Source organism: Malurus melanocephalus, unplaced genomic scaffold (assembly GCF_030028575.1).
Source record: "Malurus melanocephalus ecotype Western Australia unplaced genomic scaffold, MMel_1.1 scaffold_37, whole genome shotgun sequence".
Classification (NCBI taxonomy): domain Eukaryota; kingdom Metazoa; phylum Chordata; class Aves; order Passeriformes; family Maluridae; genus Malurus; species Malurus melanocephalus.
In genome coordinates this window covers 174,391-201,983 of record NW_026623269.1, presented here as the reverse complement: position 1 = coordinate 201,983, position 27,593 = coordinate 174,391, and the positions used below count along the sequence as shown (strand labels likewise).

The 27,593-nt window shown below is 38.0% G+C and overlaps 1 protein-coding gene across 1 annotated transcript in view; it reads left to right on the top strand.

Annotated features, from left to right (window-relative positions):
• DENND1B (DENN domain containing 1B) overlaps window positions 1–25,933 on the top strand; it is a 149,245-nt gene extending 123,312 nt beyond the window's left edge. The window contains exons 18-23 of the mRNA XM_057364223.1: window positions 808–876; window positions 3,023–3,079; window positions 3,880–3,990; window positions 16,018–16,097; window positions 17,075–17,288; window positions 18,484–25,933. Of these exons, the coding sequence (XP_057220206.1) occupies window positions 808–876; window positions 3,023–3,079; window positions 3,880–3,990; window positions 16,018–16,097; window positions 17,075–17,288; window positions 18,484–19,035 (1,083 nt within the window). The 3' untranslated portion in view covers window positions 19,036–25,933. The remainder of the gene's footprint in view (window positions 1–807; window positions 877–3,022; window positions 3,080–3,879; window positions 3,991–16,017; window positions 16,098–17,074; window positions 17,289–18,483) is intronic.
• The last annotated feature ends 1,660 nt before the right edge of the window (window positions 25,934–27,593 follow it).

The window sequence follows — 27,593 nt, the reverse complement described above, 5'->3', positions numbered from 1 at the left end:
AAGTTGGTTCATTTGTGAGAAAAATGTAGGTATTATTTCTGTAAGAAATATRGAATAATATATATAAGCCTACATATATAAATGTAGGCTTATTTCTGTAAGAAATATTTTATGTCTACTAAGTCTAGTATGTGCAATAATTTTGTGGGTTTTTTTAAAGTTTTTTTAAAAAAACCTTTCCCATACACAAAACAAATGCCAAAATGCACAAGGTTTTTCATGTCTGTATAGTCAAAAACTTCACTGCTTTCTGTATCATGTTACATTCCATAACTCTGAATTAGGTGTGATGATTTGATATGAAGCTTATCGCTCCTAGTAAACAGCAGTTTTGTTAATGTGGATTTGTGYAGTTTGGCTAGCAGAAGACCCTTGGTTATAACTGTGGTACTCTGCAGCATTAGTAAAATATATTTTAGATTAAAAGAATTCTTGGGTGATTAAATGAAATAGTTCTTTCTGTCAGGTCAAAGTATTTTTTAAGTTGCATAATATATACAATAGGAACACATGAAAAATAGCCTCAACTTCTGAATTGATTTTGAACTGGTACCAGTGAATGAAGACCAAAAATCCATCATTCTGTTGGAGTGCATTGATAAATGTGTCAGCTGTGGAATGACGTACTGTAACCCTTGTGTAGCTGCAGACAGCAGGTTGGGGAGGAAACACAGCTGTGCTCGTTCCTACCCAYTTCAAATGAAGCTTGTTACCTCTTCACAGCACACTGGTTGTTTTTCCTTGCTGTTTTCTGAAGGTTTGACTTGTGTTAAAATGTTACTAACATTAATTTTTTGTGTATTTCAGAAAGGCAGTGCACTGATCAACACAGCAATGACCAAAGCCACTCCGGCTGTGAAAACAGCATATAAATTTGTAAGATCATCTTTTTCAAATAAATAATACATAAAAATACTGCAATTTTCTACAACCTCTCCTTCTCCCTGGATGCTGAAAAACCTAAACATTTTATAAATAAATTGCAGAAAAGCACTTCAGCCTGTAGAAAGTGTTGAACTTCATTCGTTTTTTTTATATAGCACTAGGATTTAGAGTTGATTCAGAGTCGTCTAGGTAGCTTGTACATAAAAATAGACTTTATCAAAGCATCAGCGTGCTGGCTTTCTTTCAGTCCTAATACACACTAGAAGCTTATTTGAATATTATCATTTAGGTATTTGATACACAGCTGTAATTTCACTTTGGCAGTAAGTGCTGCACAATTGAGAAGATGTGGTAAAGCATCTTTAATGTGTGCAGCAAATCATCTGCTCCTTTAAAGATGGTATTGGAATACTCATGTTTAACTGGATTTAGTGCKTATACTTTTCATCTTAAAAGATCTTGTTTTCAAAGACTGCCTAACCAGTGAAGCATGTGAGATTATACTGTGTTATGCAGTGTGGTGAAACAGCAGTAGAAAAAAATGAAGTGAGAAATATTTTAAGGTTGCTTTTATAATATATGGGAAAAGACTTTTGGCTTGCTTTTTGCTTTTCCAAATGTTTCACTAGCTGGATGCATTATAAATAGTCCTGAATAAATCAGCAAATCAGTCTGTGCTAAAGTATTTTCAGCAAAGTTTTCAAACAGAATTTTTAATTTTACATCACTTAAAAACCACAGCAGTCATGGAGAGAAACAGGTAAATAAATTAAATATATTTCATATTCATGGACTCATTTATAATTCAAAAAATGGTTCATCTGCAAATTATTCTTCTTCATTTGCRCTMTCTTASACTCTGGTTACATGGTCTTCTCCCRGCCTTCTATTTTGATAATTATGCCCTTGATAAAAAGGTTCTTCAAAGTTAACTTCTGTATGTGCCAGGGAACTCTAGTGAATTTTTGAGGATCTCTATGTGTATAGTGTTCATATTGATCCCCCATTTAATTTCTTACACTGTTGCCCTTTGTGGAGCCTGCTAGCAGAGGACTGAAATACGCATTTCTTAATTGCCATGTAACTGATTGGTAGCTTTGAGTGATGCYGTTGGTACCATCCCTCAGAGTTAGAACAAAGCACTCCGAAATTCATCCAAATGCTGGGAGCACGATCTGGGAAGTTTAAAGTGGCTTTCAGGTTAGCATCTGCTACATGGCACCCCATCGTGCTGTTACTGAGCTTATGGATGTATGATTTAAGGATCAAAAAGACCTCCATGACCTCTTGATTCAAGAAAATGTTTTTTTTTTTCTGAAGTGCCACAGACAGAAAAGCACAGAAAAATAGGTGGTTTCCAGATATTTATGCCCTTGAATAAATTTTAAAAGACTTCTGTGGTTTTYCCYCATATTTGTATAGGAAAGATACCTTTTCTTCTATTAGGGTTTTGGGTGTTGTCCCCCATATTTTTTTTTGCCCTTCTTCCCCCTTCTCATGATTCTTTTTATAACATAAAAACACGGTATTCCATATTGATAATTCCTTTCTGTATTTGAAGAGTATTCTTGGCTGTTTTCTATGCAACAATGATTCTTGTCTGCCTCTTTYAATGCATACAGAATTCTCCCCTAAACAGCAGCACTGTGCTGTTCAGCAACACTGGGCAAAATCTCCATCTGCATATGAAATCACTTCATTTCTCTTAAGATTGATGTAGCCCTGCAAGTTGCCAGACTGGAACGCTGTAGCAGTCATCTTCAAACTCTTAACATTTTTTCAACATGCTTTACTGCTAAAATACCCTTTCAAATCTAAAGGAGCATTGCAGATAAAGGAGAGATGTATATGACCATTCTTAGCCTGTCCCTAGTAATAATGGAGAATTTTTGAGTTTGTGTGTTTTCACAGCACTGACATGCAAGTGCTGAAAAAATCCTTAAATATGTGAACAAAGCATGAATATAAAAAATACAGTGACGGTACATGTTTGAAATCTGTGATAAAGGTTATTRCCCTTCTTTATATCACCAGGTGTTTAAAAGAAAAAGCAAAAACTAAGTGTGGCATCATAAGGCATATTCTGTGACTACAGCCAGTGTCTTACAGAGAAACTTAAGTCCTTTTATTTCTGTAGGCAAAAAACCAGGCAAAGCAAGGAATAAAAGAAGTGAAGAGTAAGTTAAAGCACAAGGTATGTAGTACACTTTATTTACTTTCTTACACTGCTTCTTGTATCAGTTTGAAGCTTATACTTTACAAATCACAAGAGATTTGTGTTTTTAATGACTTTTGAAATATGCTTAGCCCTTTGTTCAACAATACATTTTTCATAACGAGCCTCTGGCAACTATCTGTCATTCTATGCATCCACTGAATAATCTCTTTATTGTTTGCATATTTTATCGTAGAACAACAGAGGTCTTCAAAGATACATTAAGAGGATGTATGTTTTCATAAAGTTGATTGCTTTGATATCACAATCGAAGCCTGTGCTTGAAGCTGAGAATTTGAGAAGGGAGAGTCTTGCAGTGCAGTGAATTTCAGGAGGTGCAGTTGTCCAGTTTTAGTTCCATTAGATACGTGAACAATAGTAGTGTTTTAAGAGGAATTAATAGTTTCCTTTTGCAAAAGCAACATCACAAAATATCAGAAAAGGTGGTTTCGGCATTTTGCAGCTGCTTTTCCCATTTGGAATTTTGTTTCCACRTTGAGATTTTTCTGTACAGAGAAGGAACCATTTTTTGGATACCTATTACGCTGTTTTAAGAAAAAACTTAAAAAACATTTGAACAATACAACTTTGAAATGACCATGTTGTTAATCCAGTGTTTTGAAAAGCTAGATTTGATTTTCTTACTACAGATGGTATTTTCATGACAGTAATAGATTGTGGCAAGATAATTTTGAATGCATTCTGCATGCATAATATGGAGGGTATGTTTGCAGATAATGATTATAAATAAAGGAATTTAAATCTGTTTTGTTGCATAGGAGAGCGAGGAAGAGTGTGGAACTTGCAGTGCTTGTGCAGTACAGACTGTTCCCATCTACACATCACATTATGAAAAAAGAACAAGCTCAGAAAAGCGAAGACTGGCACAGGTAAGACACCTGAAGCTTCTGTTTGTATTCATATACATATGGGGAAAATCGTTTGCTGCTYAGAGTAGTGTGTTGGTGAGTCTGTTTCCAAGATGATTTTGCTGTCTGTGTTTGGATAGTGTGATTAAAAGGCTATGTTTATAGAAATACTGCTRCACTGCTTGCATGGAGAAAAAAAATGTATTTCATCCCTGTTGAGAAGGGAAGGAGCAGGAGATCTGTAAGAATGGATCTGAAATTTAATTCTTAAATACYGGTTTCAAGAAAGGCTTCTCATAAAAATACATTCTGGTCTAGTCACAGATCTGATTAAGCTATCTTTTTTGTTTCTTTTGGTGAGGCATATTAATTTTGTGTTTCTRATAAACTTTTGGCAGTCACATGGCCTTTAACCTTGCTCAGATAGTTATTATTTATTATTTTATTAATAAGTCAGCTAGTTAATSCAGTGCCAATGTCTTGGCTTTTGTTCTCTAATCCTTTCTAGTCTAGATTTGAAGTAACAGGTGTAGTGTCTCAACTTTGGCAAGTGTACTAATGTTTTTGGATTCATTTTGACACTTTTATTTCAAAAACATCAACAAAGTATTTTTCTAACACTTTTTATCTGCAAATATTTRCCTGCATATGTGCATACTTTTAATGTATGGGTATTTATTTTTACATTATATTGTTATTGCATGATATGTGGATTTTTAATGCCTGTATCTTTTTAATATGAGAATTAATTGTATGGATTTAGTCCAACTGATCTAACAACCTTTTTTTTTTTCTCTAGATATTGCAATAATAAAGGTCTGGGCTGGCTATTTAATCAATTCGATKTTGAATTAGTTTTTATCAGTMATAAATATAAAGTTTGTGAAATACWRCRTAGAACTGATRCAGATGATTGCTAAATAATGGTGAAATTGTACATTAGGATTAAGTCATTATTTTTAGTAGGGTTATAAATAATACAAAGACTTTCTGCTTCACTGATATGGTAGTGCTGCCTATTGTTATGTACAGGAGCCTAGGGATACAAAGGAGTATAATTCACCTTGGTACAATTAAAGATTTCCTTTGAAGGCGTGTGTTCAGACAGAACAGTTGAACTTCTCTGTGTTTTTGTGTTCGTGCAGCTGTACAGTGCTAAATCCTGTAATCACTGCTGTTCCTACCAGTTGTCTTTTGGCTTTGCAAACAAGGCAGGAGTGCAGGAGTCTCCCTGGCTTTGTTTACATGTGTCTGTACACACGTGTGTTAATGGGTGTGTGTGCACATGGACAGGCACATGTATTTATGTAGGGTATATTTAACAACAATAGGGTATGTTTGAGAATCCCACAGTTCTGCCCTGCTGCAAACCAGAGGTGTCTTCTCCCCAAACGTCATGTGAACCCAGTGGGCAGCAAGGAGCACATGGGGATTGTTCTCCAAGAACTACTTCACCTCTCACTCATGCCATTTCCTATTTAYTCCTCTCCAAAAGCAAACAAACCGAAAGATTTCAAAAAAATAATAGTCTGCTGTTAATCTTCTTGTTCTTATTTTTGTTCTTGGTGTTGGAATAMGATAATATAAATTCTTTATTAATAAGTGGTGATTTTAAAGTTTAYATCCAAATAAAAATATATCTTTGTATTCACAACATGTGTGCATGAGAGAGGCTCCGTTTATCAAGTACTGAATTTGCTGTTTAAAAGAAGAGAAATTCAGAGTGCTGTTATTGTCAGGTTTAATCCTTTTTCTGGGACTCTTTATCCTGCAAATGAGACTCTCCACCCAGATTTCTAAAATTATGTCCACGAGTGGCTGCATCAGAATAAAAATAGTGCTAATGTGGAGTCCAGGCAATTTGATACATATTGAAAGTAAGGAGCAGATATTGATTAAGTTGTTCTGTCAGTGTACTTAAATACCCATCCCAGACCTAGATAAGCAATGAACGAGATTGTTTTTAATGATCATCCCTCTTCCGAAAAAAAAGGCACCTCTGCACTTTATTATTATCTCTTCCATACTGAAACATTTAGAAAATTGTAAATATAAAGATTTTGGTGTCATATKTTGTGTCATATTAGATGTATGCATTGAGCTTTTACTTCTCCACTTCTTGAAAAGAGTTAAATACTGAGAGCTACCWGAGATGCTGTAAAACTCTACTTTGAAAAGTTATGTATGATATGGAAGTTTGCTTTACTGAAAAAGATAATTTTAAAAATTGGTTCATAACAGGTTTTGGGGGTCTGAGAGGACCTTCCCTTTACAATAGGAAGTGAATCCGCTTTCACCCCAACAACCAGGAGTTTGTGTATGAGTCTGCTAATTAGTACGGTTATTTCCTGTTTTGTTGATGAGGCTTTAATAAATGTCAAGGGTACAGCCATGAAGATCTCCCAATTAGGCTTTGCGTTTGTAAAACCCAACCCCTTTGCTTTTGTGTGAGGATGACAGTTCCAACTGCAGCCTCAGCYTAACAGGGCTCAAGGGAAAGGATTCTTCTCTGGTTTTATTGAAAACACAGCCAGTTTGGCCCAGGGAGAATACCAGCACTGGTCACAGTGCACAGCCATTTTTAACAATGAATATTTACTAAGCTTTATCACTGCTGTCATAGTGGCTTTATTGTAATTTTTTTTTCTTTTCCTGATTGGCAATAGACTTGTAAAAAAATCAGCAGTAAATTTAAAAATAAAAGAAATACAGCATTTAAAGTAACTGCTAAAACCTAGCCAGAGGATAAATAATTAAATGCCTTATTGCGAAGTGAAGCGATGGGCTCACCCTCCTATAATTTGCATTTTGGAAGTGTTTCCTAAAAGAAGGAGCGAAGGGGAGTGCTCTGGTACGTGCAGTGTGCGTGTGCACAATTAATCTGTGCCCAGGATGAATCGTTCCCTCTCTGTGAGATTGGTCTGAGCTTGCTCTTGCTTGGGCTCGCTGTTCTAGGCTCCTCAGACATGTGCGAGCTTARCTCTATTGCAAGTCAACATTAACAGATGGATTGCCCTAAGCAAGGGAAAACCACAACAACAAAATCTAGTGAAAGTGGAGGATTGAAGCTTTTTATTGTTAAGCCTTATTAAAACCTTGGCATGTGCACTGCTGTTAACTCTTCCATGCCTAGAGCTAATAATGCATCTCGGGTATGTTTCATCTCCTACGTTAATAGGTATGCAGAAGATACAAGAACTCACCAGTTAAAATTTTTGAAATACAAATGAATGCAGGCACGAGATTAGRCTCTGTTTGCAGTATCTTTGAACGATACCGCTGAGTTCCTTTAACTATTGATGAGCAGGGTACARCAGGGCATGTATTAGACTATGGAGCATTCAGTTTTTGCATAATCTGTTTTAATTCTGTTCCATTATATGTTCCCAGGTAATGCAGATTTCTKGGCACACAGGGATCTAAATGCAGTGGGAGCTCTGTAAAATTTTTCCAAATGAATATATAATTAAAAAGAGAGCATGTTTRTTATAATCTTGGTTAGAATGCAGGAAGATGTGTTTGATTTCATGAATGTGATCTTCGTAATTTTACTGTTGTATCAGGTGTTATCAATAGTCATAACGTATTTCATGGCAAATACAACATTCTTGAAGATTAGCAGAATACCAAATAAGAGCTACCAGCTCACTTTGCAGATATTAAGTTAGCAATGTCCCCTGCTCCCTAAGAACGTGAATGTACTAGCTGTACCTTTGGGAATGTACTGCTTTCTGTCTCTAGTGGAAATGGACATTTGGGTTCTAAGTGTGGATTTTTGGGTTCTAAGTGTGGATTTACCAATCATTGTGTGCCAGCACCACTGTAAATGTTCCTGTATCAAGACTACCAAGTGAACTACTCACCATGACTTTTCAGAATCCAAGTACAGTGCCTAAGAAGGTTTTAAAAACACTTTTGCATAAGGTTATAAAATCCTAGACTAAACTTTTTTTCTTTATATTCTCAAACAGAAGTGGGTTGGTTTTGCTTCTATTTTTTTGGGTTTTTTTAAAAAGCATATTGCAAATGGAGCCTTTTCACTTTTATTGAAGTATGTTGTAGAGTCTATACAATATATAATTCAGCTTGCAGTACGTGTGCTTGGCATCTGTTCAACAAAGACAGCAAGTGTCAGGCAGGAAGATGTGTTCAGAATAACCTCACCTTCAGGAGTGCCCCATTTATCAATATCCCTACAATGGCCAGTAAAATAAATGACATAATCATTAGCTACAAAGGAGTTCTAGTAACTGATTACCCTCCTAACCTGAAAAAGGTGGTGAGAGTGGGCTATTCTGAAGGCTTTTTTTTTCCAGGAAAATAAGAGAGAAGACTGTGATAATGCAGTGATAAAGCATTGCTGAATATACATATTCTGTATAAGATGACTGAATTTCTGTAAGAAAAACTATCCACAGTCAGCCCCAAAATGATTTCAGAAACATAAAATTTGATTAAGGGCATTTGCCTCAATTTATATTCAGATAATGTGCTGAAGATCATTCTGTGCCTACCAACCACATATAACACTGGTTCTGTTGCTGAAGGTTTCTTCTAYTCTCATTAACTAAAATACTAAAAATTGACAGATGTCCTAAACAGTAAGAGCTAGYTTTTAATGTAAATCATATTTTGCTTCTATAAAATACAGTTTTGAAGTAAGCACTGGTTGATCAGTAAATTCTGTTTCTTCAGCTAACGTGGTGTAATGTGAAAATATTGTAGATATCATTAGCATCCTTTAATTTGGAGAAAAATCTTTTGTCTTTTTGTGTCAAGTAAGATCTCTTCATTCTGCAAAACAGTCAGATTTCCTTTTAATTAAAAATGAAAAAGCTAGGCAGCCAAAATTCAAATTGCAGATTACGAGAGTGCCCTCTCGTGGCTCTGATTCCTTTCCGAAGTGGCAGCGCACACAGGGATCCTCTGCCTGGGCAAGCCTTGCTTGCTACAACGAAAACCTCTTACAAATCAAGTGATTCTTCCTTTATTTTTGTTAAGTGAAATTGTACCTGGATTTTGTTCAAATTAAGCATTTAGATGCTTGCGTGTATCCTGTGTGATGCTGTTTTCTGGAATAGAGACTAGAAGCTCCCAAGGGGAGGTATAAATTACAAGATTGTTCAAACCTGCCCCTGCTCCCCATTAAATAGTGACAGGGCCTCTCTGCAGCAGGGTTTTGCTGTTTGTTCTGCACCCAGAAACCAGTGGCAGCATTTCTGGCTGCTTGTCGTGGAGCTCTGCAGTAAAAATCACTTGATAAATCTCTTCATAATTACCACAATTCTAATTTTTTGTTTAAAAATATGGATGAGATAATGGTCAAGAAATTGCTCTGGAATTTTTTGTTACCTTGTAGAATGCTTGGTTTTTCGGGGCAAAGTCATCAGCATATCTACCTCTGATTTATCTTACTGAGAAACAAATGTATATAAGCAATAAGTATGCCAATGCTTTTCCTGGCTGTTGTTGCCCCCTCTTTAATTTTTTTTAATAAATAGGCAGTTTTTGGAGGGTCTTTCTTCTGCAAGCAAATGAACCATAATGGTATTTCTACCCATATTCCCTTTTTCTGAGTGATCTCAAAGAAAATCCCTGTCTCGCAAAGTATCTTCAAAACTGGATGAACCTTTCCATCCTTAGTAGTTAATTGAAATAACCAGATTAATCTTTTCACCAGGAGAATTTATTGACATCTTAATGTAGCAGTGGTATCTTCTGCTTTCATTTGCTATGTATCTTCTGTCTCCCATAAGTCATATTTTTGCTCCACTAAATTGGGGAGTCAGGAGAACCATCAGACGTCAGTTGGAACCTGAGTTCCAACTTCCATGTGGCTTTTGTCTTCTGGCTTGAAAGTTTGAGCACCACTTTACATCTAAAACATCAGCTCTAGTACTCCATGTTCCCTAACGTTTTCTTCTTTTCTATATTCCTGTTCCTAAGAATTAAAAAAAAAAGAAAAACACTAAAGAAGTTCAATTAAAGAGAAAAGTTTGTCTGGGGGCAAAAGGAGGGAGAAGTAGAAGAAACAGGAAAATCCTTTCCTGCAGGGATCTCAGCATCTCTGAATGTGAGAGTCCAGATTCAGCTGTCTAATTTTAGACTTCTGAAATGCTGAAGTTAGCAGCAGTGCTGCCTTAGGCTCTTAGTAACTGGAGAGAGGGGCATGACCAAAGGGCAGCTCAGCCCACCTAGAGTCTCGATTGCATCCTGATGATGTCTCTGTCTTGCTGCTAATTGCTTCATTTGGGCTCTAAAATAGCTGCAATTAGTAACATCCAACTCCAAGTGCCAGCCAAATTCTACTGCACCTTGCAGAGAAAGACCTTATTTGTTGAACAGAAAACTGCTACTGGTGTCAAACAGGAAGAGGGACTCCTCCCTGGAATTCTTCAGTTTGGAATCCCTAGACAGTCTAGAAATGTGCTTGAAATATTTCTAAGGCACAGTCTTTTTTTTCTTGCAAATGTGGTCAGACTGTTKTCAAGCTTCATATGGAGCTTCCCTCCAATAGGTTCTGCCACAGTCCACAGGTTTGAGGGACAGAGTTCAGTGCTGCTGGAGGCTGKAGCTGTAGGATGTTTATGATCACATCCACATTGTCCATTTTAACTCTAAGTATTCTTGATAAGTTTTCCTCTGAGAAAGTCACACATGATCAGCCAGCAGTGCTCTCAGTGGTGATAATACCGTGAGGTAGTTCTGCTAATGGGAGGGTATGATGCACATTCTAACCGAAAGATCAATTTAACCAGTAGTCTCTCTTTTATCTGCTTAGGAATTGTATCAGATAGCGTTCCAGCCAAACAAACTGGATTTACAGCTCTTCTAGGTCACTAAAGTCACACACTGTGCACCTCAGTTACTTCCAGGTGTCCACTCTTCCTGTTACCTCAAACCCATGTTCCCTTTTCTGGTTTTGTTCATATRAACATTCATGTGCCTTTGGACACTGATTCGTTTTTCTTTTCTGACATGCATTCTCCCTTTCCTTTGTGCTCCTCTCTCTGCTGTGACCCTCACAAGCCTCCATTCTATTATTTTCCTCCCATGTAATCACTGGATGTACCTAGGACATTAATAACCATCAAAAAAAGGAAAATAAGCAATACATTTCTCCATTTTTGTAACTGGGAATTCTGCCTGATGATCTGATTCTTAAAATCATCTACAAAAAAAAAATGAGCTGCTGGCTTTAGTTGTTGCAAATGGCACTGCAAATCTCCACGTCCTATTTTAAAAGACTAACACTTGTGTTCGTTGCCAATTAAAGTGGAGCCAGGCTGCCTTCGGATGGTGCACTCCTTGCAGCTAGAATGGTGCATGGCACGGTGCCACGGTGCCTCATCAGCTGAGAACAGGAGGGTTTGCTAAGAATAGCCTCTGTGCCATTGAGAAAAGCAGGAKCTGGCTGTTGGGAGGTGATGTCTCACTCTGGGCAGGGTGGGGCCTCGGTGGGGCTGATTCAAGGAGCCCAGGCTTCCTGAGGAGAAAAGCCCTGCAATTCCCATGGGGGAGTGCAAGTTTACTTGTTGTTTTGGAGCAAAACATAACTATTTYTGAAAAAATATTTGCAGAAGCAAGATTGATTCTTAAAAAGGGAAAGCAGTGTTACAAAATTCTCAAATGATACCTGTGTCCAGAAGTCGAGCATGCATATCTGCTAGGAAGCTGAGAGCTTGTTCATTTTTCACCACAGTAATTCAGAATAAAAGTAATTACCATGTGCTATCCTTGACTAAGTATCTTAACAAATTTATCATCCTTATTTATAATAAATCCTACCTCAGCACAGCTATTAGGGTTTCCTATAGCTTTACGACAGTCAGTGGAGATCTCTGTGGCATTGCAGCGTACTTGGCATTTCAAAGCACTGTGCCTATACACATATTTCTGGCAGTATCTATTTGATTTCCATCCAGAACAGTTTTCTGATGTCAGAGCATTATAGTTTAGAAATTGTACTGCATTTCTCCTTTCCTCCTTCTTTCATCAGTCTCAGCTCTCRGGGAGCATAATGAGGAGTAGCTTCCTGTGAGTCATGGCTTCAGGTCACAGTGYTTAACTGGAAAGGAAGGCAGCAGGTTGTGCTTCACTGGAAGGTTTGATTGAGAGATCTCCTGCTTCCCTACTGGATGGAGCCACAGTTCTGCCCGTGATATGGTTGTAGAGGAGTATGGGTAAATTAAAATACTGAATCTTAAATAATAGTGGACTTGTATTTATTTTGCTTTCTCATACTGAATGAATAATCTCTAAATTTTTAAGACAAAGGAAACAGTACTTCATAGGTTTAAAACATAGTATATATTTTTCTTTCTTTGAAACTTTATATGTGTTGATGTATTGAGTAGCCAGTAAATGTGAAATTATATTTGTGCTGCCATTTATCAAAAGATTATTTGTTTTTCACTTTGAGTGTAATTAATAGCAGCAGCCTTGTTAAACTTCCTGCCTTAGTACCAATCAATAAGCACTCATTACCAAAAGCTGGACTTCTGAAAGGTCTAGCATTMTATAAAAAGCTGACATTTCAAAGATTGACTTTCATGCCCAATCAAGAATATAACCATCTCACATTTAAATCCTTTAGCATTCATCTATTTTGGCATTTTTATTCCAAAGTAGTACATTTTGTGAGACTACCAGCAAGCAAAAGAGAACAGTTTAAGGACTTGCTCTGCCTTTGTTTGGTTTTATCTGTATTTAAACTGTCAGCTCCTTTTTGTTGTTTCAGTGATCAGCATTGGTTCAGGTCTRTATGGGTTGCAGAAGGAGATTTTGAAGTGGGGCAGCAACCAAAGAGGATGGATTTGGTATTTAAAAAGGATATATAGCCTCACATCAGCTTGTAGAGAGCCTGAGCTTGTGTTTAGGGGTGATCAGCTTTTACATTCTTAGCAAGACGAGAGACGAGTGCTTGTGATGCTTTGTGCAGGAAGATGAGAGAAATTCAAAACAGCAAAAGTTTAATCCCTGTTCTTGTTTTGATATGAGTTAAATACATTAAGTAATAGATTTGATATCTAAACAGAACTGTTTGGAAGAAGCAAAACAATTAGGTACTTTAAAGAAGTTTGTTCCTTGATTTTATAGAAAAAAACATGACAGCAGTCTATTAAGACTTTATAAAGTTCTGGTACGACAAGAAAGGAGTGTTGCCATATCATTTCTTGTGGTAATAAATTTAAATGGTCTGGTTGTTATTAGAATGCTAATCAGGAAGGAAGCAGAAGTCTGTCCTTTTTTCATAAAGGGGTATAAAAAAGGTTACACACTTCAAAATGCAGAAAAGACAGAAATTAAAAGCTTAAATAACTGCAAACAGCAGGGTACGTCAGTAATGGAAGGACTTCTTAAATGACTCTGACAGCTTTTGCAGGTGCACATACTCTGTCACTTTGCCTAGTGGAGCACTGAAAAAGTTTTATGGCTCTCCTTTTGGAATTTATTAAGGGTTTCTTTCTTTCTTTTTCCTTCTTTGCAAAGTAGTCTGGACATACCCCTCCCTTGCAGTYGTTTTTATTACAGCTCCTAAAGGAAAGTCTCCTATTCCAAAACATGTGTTGCTTGTTGTCTCCGTGGTTTGCTCACAGAGCTGTAAATGCTGGAGAAGGTTGTTATTTACAGCCAGATATTTTCCTTTCCTTCCCTTCCCCCTATATCTTTTTCTTTGTATGTAAACCTAATTTTATTTGATTTAGTTGTTGAAAGTCTCCCTGTATAATTTTATAATATACCCCTAAGCATTTAAATAGGTAACAAAAGTTTTTTTWCAAAGAGAGAGTCTGACCATCATGAGTTTGGAACTCTTGTTTTGGAGGGAGTTTTTAGGGTTATCAGTTTGCTTTCTTACATTCCTTTATATGATATTATTCTTGCTTTCACTAGCATACCTGCATAATGCTGTTCATAAATGTTCTGAGGGGGCACTGCTATGCCTGTGGTGTTTRCTGATTCTAATTAATTTAATTCAGCTCCTGTTTTCTCAGACACAATTCTTTTTTCTTTATCCCCATTTTYTCTTGAAGCTAGATATCTGTGCTCTTGGAAATATTATTTATTATTTCAACAAATCAGCAAKTATTATCTTGTAGGATTTTATTCCATTCACAGAATTAATTCATCTACAGATAACCAAGTATCAATTTCCATTTTGTTTTCTGCAATTTCTCAGCATTTTTAAAGGATCTTCTTCCCCGCAAAATCTCATACTTTTGTTRGTAGAAGTAAATGTGATGGCAGCATCTAATTTTGATGCAAATTCAAAGAAAATGAGAGTGGTAGACAGGGTTTTGCCCTCCAGGAGCCAATTCCAGGTTAGAGCTTGAATTACAGTGAATGTCCTGTTGTCTTGGGGAAGGGGTTAATTTCTAGTGTTAGAAAACAAAGGATTTAAATTTTCTGAATGAAGATAAATACTTAGAGCTGCAATTTATGAACCCAAACCATGACTGTGGTTGTGAGAGGGATCAGTAAGGAAACCAGTCACCAGTACCAGTTAACAGTGGCTCACCTGCCTTGAGTTACAAGCAGGAGAATGTTAAATTGCAGCAGTGGTGGGAACAACACAAAGAACTCACAGAACCATTGGAAAAGTTAGAAATAGTTWGTTTCCCTGAATACCATCCTATGCCTTTTGGCCARTATGAATCTTAGGGTTGTTTGATGGGTTTTAATACTCTTAATAATTCCGTTTCCGTCAACTATTATTTGGTTTAACACATTTAGAACTGTCTGTTTCCTCTTTGAGGGCAAAGAACTGTGGAAAGTGTWATCAAAACTTGCTGCTTTAATTAAATTCTCTCTTGTTGAACAAGAACAAATGCCTCATGTATAAAGAGTGAATTAGGTGTTCCTGAAAATAATGGGGGAGTTACAGAGAGCGTCCTGGTATTTGTAGAACATTGAGAACGTCTGCAATAGGTAACGTACTGAAATCCTCACAGTACAAGATTTTCAAGCTCCCTGTAGTTTGAAATTAAGGCCATATTTCTTTCCCATCAGGGGCTTGTTGCAGGTTTAGGCATTTGGTGAGCTGCGTGATGAGATGTGGATAGTAGCAYTTCTTGCGTACAGTTTTCCTCGAAGTTAGCTAACGCTGTTTTCCCTCTGTGCAAATTCCATCCATATGTCTGTAAATKATGGGTGGTTATCCAGGGCTCACARTCTCTTCAGTGCATTGATTGCCAGTGTAGTTAAACTTTGCAGGTTTTTGATATACAACAAGTGTAAGAGATGTATAGTCCTGAAGATGGTCATTTGTGAAGTTCAAGTGACTAAAATTCCTGTTTTAAATGTTCTGGTCAAGACAGAGACTTTTTTCCAATTTTTGTGGAATTCTTTAGCCTATTTTTGTTTGCTAAATAATAATGTGMTGTAATAAGTTAGTGAGTATTCTGTACAGAAGTGTGTGAATTTACAGCACACTCCATGCGAAGTCCTGATGGGATGCTCTGAGTGTGCACTAGCTTGGAGTTAACTGTAATCCACAGTAAATTATCCTGCACAAAGGCATTCTTAATGCAAAGTTTCTGATCTGGATATTATTTACTCTGCTGTCCTGTACAGCACCATAAGATAAACATAGCTGTGTAAAGAAACTCCTGACTTCCTTTGTGTTTGCTACTTAAAAATTCCATTTTTTTTTTCATGCTCAATAGACCACATCAACCAAAGCTTGATAAAGTACTAAACCACAGTGCTTTTTGTGATGTAGTTTCAAGGAAGGGTAGCTGGTAGACTTGAGTGATGCTTTTCCTCCAATATCCAGCATTTTGCTAATCAGTGCTTTGCATAAATAATAAGGCACTCCAGGCTTTGCATAAATAATGAGGCTCTCCATAGGCCGTGAAGAGAAATGGTTCACTTTAATTGGTGATGCTTGAGGACTTGTAACAGCCTTTACAAGACTTGATCGATATGTGGTTTTCCTCATCAAGTTCTCAGAAGCCTTAATGAGTAAAGTGGCAGCTGGTCTCCATGTAAGTATTGCTGAAATATTAAAAATAAACAAAATTACAATGGTTATTGTYCTTCCTCCAGACTCGTTTCAACCAGCGCCTCAGTAACCAGGATTTGGCCTTGGATGAAGATGATGATGATGAAATTGAGAGAACAAGCAAGTAAGAAGCCTGTTTGGATGTGTAATATATGTATAGGAGAGAAGGTAACAAGTGTTAGCAAAGTTGAGTTTGAGTGACACATTTTTCCCTACTCAGGCTGCTAGCTCAATTCTTGATCTAGATGATGTCAAGTAGTTTAGGATTTAAATCTGCTTTAAAAAGAAGGACAGGCTATTATATCTTTTCATTATTTTTAGTGTCCAGAAGAGCTTGACATAATCCTCAGTCTTCACAGCCTCCAGATAAAAAGACTACATGCACAAAGAAACAGCGAAATATTCGTCAACATGGTGGGCAGTGACCTCTGCTAATCTATTCTTTAAGGCCATGTCTTGTGACCATGACAATGGGACATTTTTTGAAGGGCCTGAAAGAGAAATGAATGCCTTGGAAGTTGTATATCAAGGTCTTCCTATGTGAGAACTAAAGCAAAACTATAAGTTGAAGCTTAAGCTGCACTGAGGCATTTTCTGAATTCAGGTGTCGATTTTTGATAATGAACATCTGGATGTAAACCAGAAAGGACATTGAAAGAAAAGTCAAGTGGCTTAAGCTGTGATGTTGTGAGGGRGAGGGAGCTAGTGAAGTGTTAAAAGGATATAATGAAAACAGTGAGCCATGGAAAACAGCCTTTGTGGTAGTATTGACAGACAGAGGTAGGAAAAGACCTTGATAGAAGGGGGGTCTGAGGTAAGAGTATTGCAATGATCAAGAGAGGAAATAAGAGACAAAAGCACCAGTTCTCCTTGCACACAGGGAGCACTCCAGTAAATCTGCCCCTGTGAARGAGGAAGAGATGCAGTATGAGAGTCTTGCCACTAGAACCGAGTGTTTGGCTAGGCCAGGAGGCAGCTGATGACAGAAAGATATYCCAGGTTTATGTTCCCTTTCAGGGGTCTTGAAATGCATCCTTTCAGAAGTGACTCTAATAAAATGACTTTTATGTTCCAATCTGATGGAAAAGTTTTTGTTTTCAGRTTATCATCAGAAGACAGTGAAGAAGCTTCTGCTTACTTTTATGATAGTGATGGTTCTGGTGAAATTGGAATAACTCAGCATCAAGGAGAAATGGACTTGCTTGGAGAGATTCTGGACACGCTGAGCACACACAGYTCAGATCAAGGAAAACTCTCAGGAGCAAAGAGCCTGGATTTCTTTAGATCAATGGATGACATTGATTACAAGACTGCAGTGAGTCTTCTGCTCTCATTTGAAAAACAACCCAAGTCCATTGGTAGTGGAGTCCTTCCCTTGTGGAATGAACAACATGCAGCTCAGACACTGCAGCRTAGTCCTTAGAATTGCTGATGTGTCTTCCTAGGGCTACGTAACTGCACGCTCATGCTGCTCACTGCGTGATGGTTTTTCACCAGCCGGGAAGTTGTCCAAGTCATCTTGGAACAGGATTTTTCCCTTAAAGCAGTAACCACATAGAGAGCTGTAAATAGTATAACCATTTACTTAATCAAATAGTTTAATATTATATTTATAGAATATAAATTTTTTTTTTTTGCTGTTGAATCTGATATGCTTTGAGCTAGTTTAGGATTTTTTAATGCSGTTTAGAAGACATTTTAGCTTAGACTAGCCGTAGTGACATGGTGATGTTTTCTCCTTAAGTCATGGATCCAGGTGGCACTTGCACCTGAAACACTGCTGAAATAGTACTCCAGAGTTTTCTAAGAGGGCTCCTTGTTTCTATTTTAGGTAGAGCTGCACTGGTCCTTTAGTGTAAACACATTGCTTGCCTACAATTTTAAAACCTTACCAAGTCACTGCTGTGGTTTTAGCCAAAAAAGCATCAGTGTTTTTGAATTCCAGCACATATCACTTAGTTTTGCTGAAAGGGATCCTATAGTAGAAGATTTGTTACTAGAGCAGCAAATACTGATGCAAATATTTATAAAGCTTGTAAAATTTTATATTATGAGTGTCACACAGRGGTTAGATTAATAAAATGCCCAGTTTTGTTTGACCAAAAAAACTTTTAATATTGAAAGTTGGTATAATTAATTACTGAAGTGAAGAGGAAATGCCATCTGGTTTTMGTTTTAGTCTCCCTCCCTCCCATATTATGGGCACAAACGAGAAAAGTGTGTCTTTGTTCACTGTCAAAACTGCTCGGGCCAASACTGAATGGACAGGGGAGACAGAAATCCTTCCTCTGCACCAAAGGCAAACCTTAGGCTGAGAGACAGAGTTCTGTGAGGAAATAGAAAAGCAATTGGTCTTGCATTGTGTTTGGGATAGTTTTATAAYGCTGATCCCCAAAGGAATCCGTGATTTAGGAACATCCAAAATCCCTGACAGTACTTGTGTTTCACAAATGCCCGTGTAGAGACATTCCATGTAACATTAACTATAAACATGTGATTTTTTCTTTCAGAACAAGTCAAATGCACCTAGTGAGAGCAACCTTGCCCTGCTCTGCAGCAGTGCTAATGAGCAGGCAGAGTGGAACCTGGGCCAGGATGACAGTGTCCTCCATGGGAAGCAGCTCCCCCCCTCGCCAAGGAAGCAAGCWTCTTCTGCTGGCCAGAGAGAATCTCTCTCGAGGCTGGAAGAAGAAAAGAGCAGCAAAACCTTTACTACTGACAAGATGGACACCACTAGGATGAGATCCTTATCTCCAGTACGACCAAGTGCCCCGTTTACTTCCCGAGAGAGTTTCAAAGCAGGCTTTTCTTCCTGTAAGTATGCAGAGCCTAATGAAACACTAAGCAATACCTCAGAAGATCAGCTCCCAGCAAGTCTTGCTCAACAGCCATCCATTCTGGTCCCTTGGGAGAAAGATGGGAAGGAAGGAGTTGAAACTCCAGAAGAAGGTGGACTTCTTCAAGAAGTGGTGTCATTATGTAAACTGAATTCTGCTTTTCATTATGGTTTAAATATTTCAAAGGATAGCTTATCCAGCAGTAGCAGTGGAAATAAAACGTAAGAAAAGTATGAGAAGAGAAACTTGACTCCCATCAGAAGTTAAAGGGAGACTACTCAGGACTCCATGTAACTCCATATAACGTGATAACCAAAAAATGAAAAGGAATAAGAGATCTTCAGTTATAAAAATAACTCTCTTCAGTTGAGTATGCATTTTCTGCCATCGGACATCCGCTTCTACGTTTACTCAGTTCATTTGTTGGCTGTAGTTAGGTCCACAAAACGGAACTAAATATATGAATGCACTCTTAAATCAGGTACTAGTTAGTCTCTGTGTTAAACATACAGCAAGTGTATGGTGCTTTCTAGCATTTGCTTCCTCTGAGCAGCAGGAAGGGTGTCGCCTAAAGGTAGCCAGGTTTTGAAGGTACTATGTTAATCCCATTGAGCATGAAATGAACCAAGCAATCTGATTTGTCTGAAATGTACACATGTTAATATTTGTAATGAATAATAATTGCCTTAATCTTTTGAGAAGGGGTTGAACTATCTTAGAAGATGAATGCAAATCTACAAAACAGCAATAATGATTTTCCATGGCAGGAATTTGCTTCAGCAAAGGTAGGGGGGGAAGGAGACTTTTTTTAGATTAAGGAATTTCTTAACTTGGAACTTACTCCAAACTAAAACTGTGGCTCTGTCTTCCAGACTTCAAAAAGGTAGCGTGTGGTTTTTCTCTCTACTATAAAGTACATGAAGTGCTGAATTATATAATGTGACGTTTATTGACTTCTGTTTACAACTAAGACACTTTAAAGATACATTATCCAGTTTCCCTAGGTAGACTAATTCACCTAAAAATTCTCAGAAAGGAAAGCGTAAGTGGAATCAATGCACTTCTATTATTTTTTATTTTCTATGGTTTAATAGTTGGAAAACTAATTTGTGCCTGATTTGTAACATTAGAAATCTAAATTTACAATTCAGTTTGAGACTGCATATATCCAACTCTCATTTTAGCCAAGGTGAGCAACCAAAAAATTCTCTCTGAATTCAGTGAAGGAGAATAAATGGTCCGATGTATGTTGTATTTAGAACAAGCATTTATCTTCCTTCTGGCAGTGTTCCTGAGGAGTATTTGGATATTTGARGTATGAAAATCATTAATACTGTATGGAGCAGCTTTTTCATTTTTTTTTTATTTTCTTCCTCTTTTCTTTTTCCACCTCACCATACATACCTTGTCTCCAGATTAGCTCAGGACAGAAAAGACAATTAATCACTTTCAGGAGATTGGAATTGTCAGCTTTGAGGGATACTTTTGGTGCAGTTGGTAGAAATACCACATGGGTATAAAGTGAACTTGCCGAAGAAGAATATTCTCCTGCTCTTCTAAGTCATGAAACCTTTTACCTTCCTTTCTCTCTTTGGCGTGAATGATTCCTGTTAATCTCAGCCTAGGCCTCAGTGAGCGCATTTCTGGKCCAGTATTTGGATCAGATTGTGCTTTAGTACCTTAATAGTAGTTTGCAGCAGAATTTAATATCCGTTGCCTCACTGAGATTTATTAATTCATTTTCCCTCTAGGTAACAAATGGAAAGGAGTTTTTTTGGCTGCTTTCTTGCAAGGCAGCTGACCTTAGGGAATTGCTCTGTATCATGGCAGAGGCACTGTTTGAAACCTCCCCAGAGACTGAGTGGAGTGAGACCTGGGGCTTGCTAGTGCAAAGTTCAGTGTGTTCCAGGATGAGAAGGTCTGGGTCAGACTTGCCATTGAGGATGAGCCTCTAGAATTAATTTTTTAATCAGTGCAACCAAGCTGAAATGTTGTAACAGTGCAAGTCTTGGAGAAATATCTCTGTCTGATCAAGCATGAACATTCCAGAGGGCGTCTGCATTGCTGGAGAATCTCAGTGTTCCAGAGTTAGCAGTTATACATCCAGAGGTCTGTACTCCAAACTATTTGTTTATCCTTTGGTTTCCTCTTGTGTATCAACATGATATGTTGTGGACTTTTTTAATAACAGAAACATTATTTGGCAAGATATTTTGCACTATTAAAAGTCTRAGTTATCATAAAAATAATTAAAATCTTCACTCTCAGCTTTCCAGGTGGGTCAGAGCAGCTGGCTCACATGCAGTTCAGATGACAAAGCTGCAGAGCAGCCTCATGGTTCCTTGGTTAAAGCTGTTATTAATGACTTGGTGGAGGGCATTCTTCTCCTTGCTGGTACTGAACATTGCCCAAACACAGTGCTGCAATTGTGTCTGAGAAGACAAGCAATACAAGGCTTTTGTTCTTGTAGCACTTCTCACTCCTTCCCATTCATCTCCTTGCATTTTGTGATGAGAATTTCAAGATTCACCTTTTTCTTTTTCTCTGCATCTCACATGATGTTTCTGCCCCCATGGTTCAATCTAATTTGTTTTGTTTTCTTCATTTGTAAAGACAGTAAACAGTATTAATGTCTTAAGGAGGAAAATTTAAAAAAAMMCAACAGAAATTATGGCCATCATTGCTTTCAGAATCATCTAACACCCAAGCCCAGGAATGCTGCCAGAAAGTGGTTTTCAAAAATGACCCTCTAGTACAGGCATAAATTTTACTGGCTTTACATGGGGGTTAGACACTGAACAAATTATCACATAGGTTGTCCCATTCTCAGCTTCGTGGAATAAATATGGAAGCCATGTGAGACTGCCAGTATTCTGATAGTTTTTATAAGRATCATAAAATAGTAAGTTTGATAGTGGAATCTTTAAAAATTGAGGCACTGAGGTAATAATTCACTGCTTCATGGAGTGAAAATGCAGGCTGAAAAGAAGTAAACAGATTAAATAAAAGATGGTAATAGTCAACTTAGAATTATTTTAATTTCAGTTAAAATGTTTCTGTGCTTATGCTGCATTGTTTCCTTACTATTTACAAAGCCCATAGTTTGTTTACAATCATTAAATAGTATGTCTTTTTTGGTTTTGAGCCTTGTACAGGTTCAGAAATAGCTTAGTCTTATATATATGTTGATTTTAACTGTAGGTACATTTTTTACTCTGTATTATACAGAATCTTTTCCACTTACTATCAGTGATCTTTTTAAAAGGCTAATATTTGTGCCTTATTTAAATAGAATTGCCAGTTACCAAATAGATAAGAGTCCAAACTGATATTTCTGGTTCAACACTCTTGTTCTCTGTCCTTGTGATAATATAAAACTGTTTATTGGCTACATATGCAGTATTTTTATTACCRCATTGGGTTCTATATGAAGATGAATTTTCCAGGTTCAGTACTTTGCAAGTTTTATACTTGTATGCTTTTTATTTGTGGAAATCCTTCTAGTGTCTTTGAAAATCATCAACATAGATCACCAGCTACTGGTGAGAAYTGAATTCTGCTCAGTCAGAGCTCCTGTGGTCTTCTTCAGAGGCATCTCTTTTCTTCAGGATCTCAAAAAATCTTCCCATTTCTCCTGTTTAAGGGAGATACCAGGTTATTTGATTAAGCTTTGTGATCTGTTACTTACACATAGGAACAAATTTCCAATGTAGAAAGTCAAACTAGGACTTGAAATTAATATTTTTATTTTGCATAGACGTCTGCCTAAAATGAGCCACATCACTCATCTGGTTTGGGAGGAAAAAGGGCAGTGGAAGGAGAAAGGGATTCCTGGGTTCTTTCAGTGCAGTGTGGTGAGGCAGAGTCTGAAATTCCACAGGAGGGATAATAACTTTGGAGAAATCCAGATTTCAGTTCTAGCTCAGTTACAGTGGTTCCAGCTCAGTCATGTAGGCAAAAGTAATATTTCCTGTGGAATTAACCTTCTGTGGGATTTGCAGAATGGATAATTTGTTGTCCCAGTCAGAGCCTTCCCACTGATGCACAGAGATGTGATGTGGGAAACCGTGCAGGTATTCAGGGAAGGACTGTGGATGCAGAGGTGATCCCTACCCACCCTCTATGCATGCAGAGGGCAGTCTGTGTAGAATAGGCAGTGGTTTGCTCTTCCATCTCACATATTCGGGCATCATGTAGTTCYGAAAAATAGACTTGTTCTGAAGAAAAAATGTAGTTGTAGAAGTTGTCATAGAACTTGTTGACTGAACCCTTCGTTGTCATTTAGCATTTCAGTGGTGCTGCTGCTGTTGGGGTGGGATCATCAGAAGCTCTCGACACTGGCTGAAGTCCCCTCTCAGGCATTGTAACACAGACTTCAGGCAGAGTTTCAGACAAATGCTGGGTGCTTCTGAAAATCCCACCCAATCTATTAGAAGAGTGTTTTAGACCTTAAAATTCTGTTTTAGATGTCTTTTCAGGTTTTAGGATGAGCTAGTTTACAACCTCGTGTTCTTGTAACCAATGTAAAGTCTAGGCTAAAGAACAGTTAAACTAGGTTTTTAAAACAGCTTCTCTTTATCCACCTACAGTCAGTCATATTCAGTCCTACAGAACAATCTTTTGTTGGTGCAGCCATCTAATGGAATTGCTAGGAGCATCTAAAATGTTTTTTCTATGCATGTAAGTAATCAAGGAAACATTTCATGCAATAATCGAGTGCCAGCATGAGGCCCTTTTCCAAATGCCCCCCGTGTAATCCGGACTGTACCCTGTCCTGCAGGAAGGACCCTTAGCCATGGACCTCTGTGACTCCACAGGGAGAGCTCAAGAGGGACTTGTGTTTCTGAGGAGTTAGCATCCTATCCCTTGGCATCAGCCTCTAGTCCAGGTGCTGTGAGACTCCAGCCAGTGTGTTCCCAACAGCCTGGAATGTCAGGCTAAACAAATGTGGCTGATAAAATTAAGCCTGAGGCAAGCAGCTTCTTCATTGCAGAGCTCAGGATGGTGAAGGTTGTGTGTTCCTGTGGTATTGCAGTAAATCTTTGAAGAATGAATGTAGAAATAATTGCACCAGCAAAATCAGTATGAATGGTGATGTGACTTGTCTTCAGTAACTTCTTTGCTGCTATTAGGTGTGGCTGTCTCTGCCAGGTGTTGTTTACTTGTTAGCAGAATCTGAGCTGACCAGAACGTGTCCTCATCTTCACCCCAGGAGCATGGACCACAGCTGGCCTAGAATTCCTGTTCCTCAGGGTGTTGAAAATAAAGGAATGGAAAGGGAAGATAGGGTTTGTTTGTGCAAAACCTTCCTTGATTTGTTTTGCAATATCTGTTTCCCGGTTTTAGTCAGTGGCCAGTTGAAAGTACTTGACAGGTCTTTGTGAAAGCTGCTTCACTTGTTCTTGTAGAGTTTCCTGATGAGTCCACAGGTACCTCAGTCCAGAGGGCCATCCCACACAGCTGGCAGGGCCATTCCATCCTCTGCTGGGTGGGAGTATGAAGCAGGTAACACAGCTGGAAGTTACTCCAGGGTTTTCTGTAGTAAAGGGTACTCACATTAGTTTGTGCTATTACGTAGGTCAATACTAACAACACTTGTATKTAGGATTCAGTAACAGTATTAGAATTTGGAAAACAAGTCGAGTTCAAGTACGTTGACATTTATTATGATTCTGTGTGAATTACCATTATTTCTGTTAAAATAAGGGAGCAACTTGGTTGGGAGGGGGTGGGGAAATGTGTTGACTTTCAAATCTTCATTGAATTTTGTGCAATATTTCTCCTTGTTTCAGAGTAATTTAGTAGTGCACATCTGCTTTCAAGCAGAACCATGAAATTGTATTTTTCAGAAATATGTAAAATTACATGTAGCTTTGAGATATGGTTGTATGATAAAAACATGAAGAAATATATTCTAATGAGGCAAATGTATATTTCCAGTGACTGAGAATGATTATGGATGTCACACTCTGTAGAAATAATAAGGCCTAAGCCAATRTTCACATACCAGTAGTTCCAGGTGACTCTTAAAATTAAAACCTGGTTAAATTGAAGTAAGGTTAAATAWTAGAATTTRTCATGTTTARTTTATACTTTGATCAATTGTTCATCATGGGTAAAATGTTGAAGTGTTAAGCATTGCTTTTCAGGACCAGTAGTGAGGTGAGAGTTCATAGCAATGACCACAAGAATTGAGTTTGTGACATCCCTAATTATCGTAAGTCATTACTTAAAACATCTACTAATGTTGCCAGTATCCTTTTAATWTTTTTTGTAAATTAATTTCTTTGTATATTGATGTACATTTTCTTTTAACCTTTGTTTTTTCCTTGAGACCTTCTTTAAATTAATATACTTGAATGAGGCAATAAAGCACTGTGGAAGAGCTAATGTTGGTGCAGCTTGCACACAAGAACATCCCGTCTGTTACTTCATGATTTTTGAGGAAGAAGAGCAATTTCAAAGGCTTCCATGTTTGGCAAACTGACAATTTGTGTTTGTTATTTTTAAATCTGTGTCAGATATGATGACAAATGCCTTGACATGGAACAAAGCAACATCATGTATCCTGGTGGTTCTAATTGTTTTTTTCCAGAACATATTTTTGGTGACCCTTGAAACTGTTCCTGATAATGTTCCTTATTGTGAGCCTTTGATACTTAAAGGAGGCATAAAGTACAGGACACATTGAGATTTTATTGATARTTTTAATTTAGAGATTAAACAAAACAAACACCAAACAACCAGCATTGTCCTTACGGTTTTAAAAATTTAATTAATTCCTGACCTTTTAACAAAACTAGAGCCAAATTTACTCCATGCTTTTGCACCTTCTGGACTACTGTTCAAAGTCATCTCGAGAACTGTAATTCAGACCTTAGACTACTGTTAGTAGTGCACTGTGTAGATGTATTAAATGAGCTGTGATGTGTGGTGTGGTTTGTTTTTTCTTTTTCCTTCCAAAGTTTGTGGCGTCAGTAGAAGTTTTTGGTGAACTCCACATTACCATAAAGTGCCCAACACTGTACTATAAAATAAAATCTAACAATATCAAAATTCCTTGGGTGATGCAGGTTCTTGTTTGATGGGTTGATCTGAGCACCATAAAGGCATAAAGATTAAAATAATACTGTATTATTTTGGAGTTTTTCTCTATTGAATGATCATTTCATTTTCTGAAATCTAGAGAAAGCAGAAGGTGTTTTCTTGAATGTAATTACGTGATTAGTGCAGAAGTTAAATGTTGATGTCCTTTGAAACTCAAGTGKTATTTTGCATCTTTTAAAAACCTTAGCTAATTATTCTTTTTTGTTAAACAGCTTTTTTTGGGCTCTAGATCTTCAAGTTATTGCCAAAAATATAGGTCTCTTATTTTGTAGGTTAAGAAACTGACATACTAAAGAGAAACTGCAAACGGAAGGTAAAKTAATAATAACTGATGGGTCTGTGGTTTGAATCTTTCACATCAAACGTTAAAGAAAGTAATAATAATTGTGATATCTCCCAAGTATTTTTGTACTGTTCAGCCGAGTATTTCCAGAGAGGTGTTGGGGATCCTGTTGGTGAGGGAGGAGGGGTGCCTGACCTTCTGTGATAGCTGTGATGGGATCTGAAGAGGGCTCCGAGTGTGCTGCTGAGAGGTGCTGGGACTTGCCCTTTTTTCAGACCTGGTCCTGACACCCCTGCTCTCCCTGCCCCGCTCCCCTTGGGCCTGGCTCTGGCCCCTGCTGGGCTGTGTGACCCCCTGGCACAGCTCATCACCTGCCTTCCTCCCCTCCTTGCAGCTGCTGCAGGAAGCCCTCTTGGCTTTGGTGGAGATCAGGAGTGAAATGAAGGTGGGTTTTATCTGTAACTTCAGGCTGAAGAAYGGGTAAGTGGTGAGCTGATCCTGGCTGGTCTCTGCTGCTCCATCCTGCTCAGGTGGAGGGCTCCTCACTCTTCCCCAGCTCCYYCMWKRRSYKTKGGKKGRWYYKKKSCCCCMWKGRWCYYCCYKGGSYKSMRGGGSMMMWKSYSCCMCMMYRKGSKSYRCMYYKKGSKSYRSRGGARWRTSTSYKCYMMARMSYSKRGASMYSKRGMRSMKCYYSYSCCYCSCTCCTCACTGACCTCGGTGTCTGCAGAGTTGTTTCTCTTGTGTTCTCACTGCTCTCATATTCTGCAATTGCAAAGGGTATTTTCCCCCTTAACCTGCATTACCCCAGAGTGCTGCCTCTGTGGCTGATCAGCTCAGCCTTGGCCAGCACTGGATCTGTCCTGGRGCCGGCATTGGCTCCACCAGGCATGGGGGAAGCTTCTCCCAGAAGCAGTTAGAGGTGTGTGACTAATTCAGCAAGAATTTTCCATTAAATAGCTGTGCAGCATAATCTGATCTGTCATTCACTATTCTAAATTAATTGCATTTTGATACTTTATTCAGACAAATCATAGAGACTGGTTTCAATCCACAACTGATGTGAAAACTACAAACTATTTTGATACRAAACAATGAGGGTGTAATTTTAACCCTTGCCATTCGACTCACGCTAGTTTACTGCAGCCAGCGGAGTGATAGCAGCTGTGGAGAGTGATAGCRAAGGGATCCTCACTGTTTGATTAATCATAGCACATTTCACAGTCATTTCTTTGATTTTCCAGGAGAGATGCCCACATTTATTCAGATGTTAAAACAATAGCGGTGGAAATGAACTTCTTGTTGTAGGTCCAGATTATGAGTCAATTGGGRACATTATAAAAGCAATCTGTGCAGAAGGAGCAGGAAAGGATGAAGATAAAGCYTTTCAGGTAAA